Raw genomic sequence first — 6,224 nt, 5'->3', positions numbered from 1 at the left:
AAATTTATAAAATCAATATTTATTTTAATTTAATATAACACTTGATTTGAATAAGGCCTAGAATTGTTGATTTTTTTAGCCAATCGGGTTCAACAACCAAGTTTTGAAACAAGAAAAGTGAAGGAAAATATCTCGGTGGCCTTCACGTCAACGTCGACGCTATGAATATTCCCATGGCAACTACCAACCCCACATGAACAGTAACGCGTTGTCCCCAACAACGACGAATCAGATCGCCAAAAATAATAAAAAATAAATAAACGAGGTAAAATTACCATCTACTCTCCCAGTTCTTTTACTCAACAAGCCTGCTTGCATCAAATTCTGACCTTCCTCCTTGTACAACAAGACTTGCACCTGCGAAGCTCGTCCCGTGCCGTCCCGACCCGTCCCGTCGATTCCTTACAGAAGAGGCAGCTCGGCAGAGCTAGAGGAATAGTTTAGATTTTAAACACTGTTAGTGTTGGTTTCGTGCTTTGAAGAAACAGACAAGGAGGAACCATCATCTGATGGAGAACTACTTGAATGAGAACTTCGGTGACGTGAAGGCTAAGAACTCATCGGATGAAGCGTTGCAGAGATGGAGGAAACTTTGTTGGTTAGTTAAGAATCGCAAAAGGAGGTTTCGTTTCACTGCTAATCTCTCTAAACGATTTGAAGCTGAGGCTATTCGTCGATCCAATCAGGTCTTCTCCTTTTCTTTTCAATCTGATTTTTTTTCATCTCTTTTTTGTATTTAGGATTCGTGTTTGACAAAAGTTGAGTCTGTGACCAACTCAGATTTATGTGGATTTTGATTTTGATTTTTTCTGTTAATATTTGTTTTCTAATTTATTGGATTTTTTTGGTTAATTTATCGCTTAAAGATCATGGCAGTTTGATTTTTGATCAGTTGCTGTTTATTTGAAGGTTTTTGCTATAGAACCAAAGTAAAAATTATGTGATCCTTCTGACACATTTTCATGATTGCAGGAGAAGCTTAGAGTTGCTGTCTTGGTTTCAAAAGCTGCCCTTCAGTTTATACATTGTGAGAATCCCTTACGCTACTAAAATTCAGGGGAGGGGCGGTGTTCTAGGGTTTAGATCTAGAGCTGACTCTTGTTCTTATTTTGGACAGGTTTAAATTTGTCTAGTGATTACGTTGTACCTAAGGAGGTCGAGGAAGCTGGTTTTCAAATTTGTGCGGATGAGTTGGGTTCCATTGTTGAAGGTCATGATGTTAAGAAACTGAAAATTCACGGTGAGGTGGAGGGTATTGCTGAGAAGCTCTCCACATCTATCAACGATGGGATTTCTACTTCTGAGGATTTAGTAAATGGAAGGAAGGAAATTTATGGGATTAATAAGTTTACTGAAAGCCCGCCTCGAGGTTTCTTGGTTTTTGTGTGGGAAGCCCTTCAAGATATGACCCTTATGATCCTTGGTGTTTGTGCTCTTGTCTCTCTTATTGTTGGCATAGCTATGGAAGGATGGCCAAAAGGTTCCCACGATGGACTTGGAATTGTTGCGAGCATTCTGCTTGTTGTGTTTGTCACTGCCACAAGTGATTATAAGCAATCTCTGCAGTTCAGAGATTTGGACAGGGAGAAAAAGAAGATTACAGTTCAGGTTACCAGAAATGCTGTGAGGCAGAAGATCTCAATATACGATCTACTTCCTGGTGATATTGTTCATCTTTTTATTGGAGATCAGGTACCAGCTGATGGACTTTTTGTTTCAGGATTTTCTGTGTTAATAAATGAATCAAGTTTAACAGGAGAGAGTGAACCAGTTAATGTGAATGCTGCGAATCCTTTTCTCCTTTCTGGAACCAAAGTTCAGAATGGGTCGTGTAAAATGCTTGTGACCACTGTTGGAATGAGAACACAATGGGGTAAGCTGATGGCTACTCTTAGTGAAGGAGGAGATGATGAGACCCCATTGCAGGTAAAACTGAATGGAGTAGCGACTATCATAGGAAAAATAGGCCTGTTTTTTGCTGTTGTAACATTTGCTGTCCTGGTACAAGGATTATGTAACCGTAAGCTTCGAGAAGGAACCCACTGGATCTGGTCTGGAGATGATGCCATGGAAATGTTGGAGTTTTTTGCTGTTGCTGTTACCATTGTTGTAGTTGCAGTTCCTGAGGGGCTGCCATTGGCTGTGACTCTGAGTCTTGCTTTTGCCATGAAGAAAATGATGAATGATAAGGCACTTGTCCGCAATCTGGCTGCCTGTGAGACAATGGGATCTAGCACAACTATCTGTAGTGACAAAACTGGGACTCTAACAACTAACCACATGACTGTTGTAAAAGCATGCGTTTCTGGTGAAACTAGGGAAGTGGGCAGCTCTGAGAGCACTACTTCTTTTGGATCAGCAATTCCCGATTTAGCGAAGAGTGTTTTGCTCGAATCAATATTTAACAACACTGGGGGAGAAGTTGTTGTCAATGAGGAAAAGAAAGTTCAGATACTGGGAACTCCCACTGAAACTGCTCTTTTAGAGTTTGGACTGTTACTTGGTGGAGATTCCCGACAAAAACAAGAGAAATCAAAAATTGTGAAGGTTGAACCATTCAACTCTACAAAGAAGCGAATGGGGGTGGTTATAGAGCTCCCTAATGGAGGTTTCAGGGCACACTGCAAGGGTGCTTCTGAAATAGTTTTAGCTGCATGTGATAAAGTTATAGACTCAAATGGTGTGGTTGTTCCCCTTGATGAAGCATCCATCAATCATTTAAACGATACAATTGAAAGGTTTGCTAGTGAATCCCTTCGAACTCTTTGCCTTGCGTACCTGGAAATAGGAAATGAATACTCTGACGAAAGCCCTATTCCTTCCAAGGGTTACACTTGCATAGGTATTGTGGGTATCAAAGACCCAGTACGCCCTGGTGTCAAGGAGTCTGTTGCTATTTGTAGGTCAGCTGGAATTGTTGTTCGGATGGTAACCGGAGACAACTTAACCACTGCAAAGGCTATTGCTAGAGAATGTGGGATTTTGACTGATGGCATAGCAATTGAAGGACCAGCATTTCGGGAAAAGAGTGAAGAGGAATTGCAAGAACTTATTCCAAAAATCCAGGTACATCTAATTTTTTCTCTTTCCATTAATTTAGGGAGGGTGTGTTTAGTGGATGAAATATTTTTCAATTCTATGAGAGTTTAAGATGCAACCTCTTTTTCATGACATTATTTATTGTCTCGAATGATTTTTTCTTTGGCTTTATCTACCGAAGTGATTTATGTTAAAGTGTGTCTCCTGCTCTGTTTTATTCTTGATATTGTCTCTGATATGGTTTGCATTAGACAATTAGGCGCTGTGCTTCTGTTGCTTTTTTTTTTTTTTTGAAGAATGATAAAATTTCTTCTGCTAATTAGCTGTGTTTTTACAGCGTGAAACATTTATCCTAGTACTGTTGCTTGCTTGCATTATATCATTATATATTTTTGCTAAGTAATTATGATGGGAGTAATTGCAAGAATTGAAATCTAAGAAACATTAATGATCGGGATACTAATTTATTTTTCTCATGGGGTAGTAGGAGTCTTTGATCGGTAACCGAAGTTTGTTTTCCATATGAATTTTTCTTCACATTTTTCTCATCACCTAATAATTGTCAGAAACTTGCATGCTCAACAATTCATTACAATTTGTAGGTAATGGCTCGATCATCTCCATTGGATAAGCATGCCCTTGTGAAGCACCTACGGACAACTTTTCAGGAAGTGGTTGCAGTGACTGGTGATGGTACAAATGATGCTCCAGCACTTCATGAAGCAGACATTGGACTTGCAATGGGCATTGCTGGGACTGAGGTTTGTTTTGCTAAATCTGTCAGCCATATAGGCTTCTGCAGGACACCCTCCCTTTCTATTTCTTTATAAAAGCTTTATTTATGCATAGAATCATTAAAGAAATTGCATGCAAAATAATATATTAGCCGTCTTCACTTCAATTTTTAGTTTAATGACAGGTTTCTGCTAAAGCACAAAAGTTCAGTATGAAAAGAGTACATGTCACCTATTTTTGATGAATACATAGAATTTTGTATACCAAGCGTAGGTGCTCTTTTATTGTGTCCGCAAATTTTTCTACCACTTGAATGAACATAAACATTTGTAGCAGTTTCTGCTATCTTACCTTAAATTCTCATAATTATTTGCGTTCTTTGAACTAAGCCAGAATGGGATATGGAGATCTGACTTGCCTTTGATGGTTAAGACAATAAAATAATGGATGGTAGTAATTTTGTAATTGGAACTGCAATCTTCCCCTTAAAGATGAACATTCATGTAGTTGGTAATCTTTGTCTTGAGGAGTAACAATTGATTTGAACTAAATTTGGTTCTCTGAAACATTTGGTAAAGACAGAATGATAGGTTCCCTAAATTAGCATTACTTGATTCGTTATTATACTCACCTCTTAGTTGTCAAGTGCAGCAGTTCTGATGCACACTGTTTTCAGGTATTTTGAACTGTTTGCATTCTTGTTGACGCTTGATGAGAAACTCTAATTCCTTGCCGTTAACCCTACCTTGTCATTTAAATCGTGAACTGCTTCCTGTGTTTCCAAAATTTTCCCAAACCTATTAAATATATTGAAAAGCATCCTCCTGTTCTGAAGGTGGCCAAAGAGAGTGCTGATGTCATAATTCTGGATGATAACTTCTCCACAATTGTGACGGTGGCAAAATGGGGACGTTCTGTTTATATAAACATTCAAAAATTTGTTCAGTTTCAACTGACAGTCAACGTGGTTGCCTTGATTGTCAACTTCTCCTCAGCCTGTCTGACAGGTATTTGGAGTATGATCTAATCATTTTCCCTTCAAATTCATCTCCCCGGAATACTGCAGAGAGATGACCTAACTATTTAGATTTCCACTTATGCTTTGGGGTTTGGTGCTCTCTCAGGAAATGCTCCCTTAACAGCCGTTCAGCTTCTCTGGGTCAATATGATCATGGATACTTTGGGAGCACTTGCATTAGCCACAGAACCTCCAAATGAAGACTTGATGAAGAGATCACCTGTTGGAAGGAAAGGAAACTTTATCAGTAATGTAATGTGGAGGAATATTTTGGGGCAGTCCTTGTACCAATTTGTTGTTATATGGTACCTTCAGACGAGAGGAAAAGCAGTTTTTCAACTTGATGGGCCAGATTCTGATTTGATACTGAACACGCTCATTTTTAACTCATTTGTCTTTTGTCAGGTAATGTTGACACATTTGAAACTAAATGAACATGCTTTAATTTTGTATCCAGAGAAAAAGGGCTATATTTGTTAAAAATTTCACAGATGCTGCATGCATGTATTTCTATAATGCAGGCAATTATTTCTGATATGTTAGGGCTGTCAATCAGACTTTCGTTCAATGTTATGCATTAATTGCATGTTTTCTAGATTCTCTCTGTCAATGGTTATCGAAACATATTTCTTTTTAAGTAATGCTTCTTACGGAAAGTTTTTAATGATATTATGTCAAGCATTACACTTTCTTTTTCTAATTAGTGCCTTCTCTCTTCCTTTAAAATCGCAATGTGGTAATGATAAATGCTTTTGCTGGCTGATGGAGCAAAATGAGTTGCGTTACCTTTTTATTAGTTATCTAATTGTAGGCGTGCAGATTTTACTTGTGTTGCTGACAATGAACCTCTATCGGTCCTCCAGGTTTTCAATGAGATCAGCTCCAGAGAAATGGAAAAGATAAACGTGTTCAAAGGCATACTGAAAAACTATGTGTTTGTGTCTGTGCTAGCCTGCACTGCCTTTTTCCAAATTATAATTGTTGAATTCCTGGGTACATTCGCGAACACAACTCCTCTCAGCTGGCAGCAGTGGTTTGTCAGCGTCCTCTTTGGATTCCTTGGCATGCCAATCGCAGCTGCTTTGAAGATGATTCCTGTGGTTTCAAACTGAAATCTAATCTAGTAGACAAGGTACTTCATTGGTCATCAAATTTTCTTTCATGATATTTCCCCCCTTTTCTTTCTTTGTTTTTGTCTGTTACCTCATCGTACAGCAGCAGAATTTTTTTTTTTGCACAGTAATAGATTGAAAGGCTACTGGGGCCATAGATGCCTTGCACTGGTCGCAGATGATTTGATTGGAAGCCTGAAATCATTACTACTTGACTAAAAACTTGTTCTGAAACTCACCACTGACTAGTAAGCTTTGGTAGGAGAAGTATTGTAGTGTGGATTTATAAATAAAACCTTCAGTTTGACCATTAGGATTCA

At 38.5% G+C, this 6,224-nt stretch overlaps 1 protein-coding gene across 1 annotated transcript; it reads left to right on the top strand.

The window, feature by feature from the left end:
- The first annotated feature begins 249 nt into the window (after positions 1 to 249).
- LOC105107585 (calcium-transporting ATPase 1, chloroplastic) lies at positions 250 to 6,224 on the top strand. Its single transcript, XM_011001566.1, has 7 exons — positions 250 to 686; positions 973 to 1,027; positions 1,118 to 3,066; positions 3,642 to 3,800; positions 4,610 to 4,781; positions 4,899 to 5,197; positions 5,656 to 6,224. Exons 1-7 carry the CDS (start codon positions 510 to 512, stop codon positions 5,902 to 5,904), a joined length of 3,060 nt encoding a protein of 1,019 aa, XP_010999868.1. The 5' UTR covers positions 250 to 509; the 3' UTR covers positions 5,905 to 6,224.

Source organism: Populus euphratica, unplaced genomic scaffold (genome assembly GCF_000495115.2).
Source record: "Populus euphratica unplaced genomic scaffold, PopEup_1.0 scaffold267.1, whole genome shotgun sequence".
Classification (NCBI taxonomy): domain Eukaryota; kingdom Viridiplantae; phylum Streptophyta; class Magnoliopsida; order Malpighiales; family Salicaceae; genus Populus; species Populus euphratica.
The sequence above is the reverse complement of the archived record's forward strand: the minus strand, read 5'-3'. Positions and strand labels throughout refer to the sequence as shown.

Coding starts and splice junctions, on each gene's coding strand:
- LOC105107585 (XM_011001566.1), top strand. CDS start 510: ATGGAGAACTACTTGAATGAGAACTTCGGTGACGTGAAGGCTAAGAAC. Junction 3,067..3,641: donor AACTTATTCCAAAAATCCAG/GTACATCTAATT, acceptor TACAATTTGTAG/GTAATGGCTCGATCATCTCC. Junction 5,198..5,655: donor ACTCATTTGTCTTTTGTCAG/GTAATGTTGACA, acceptor TCGGTCCTCCAG/GTTTTCAATGAGATCAGCTC.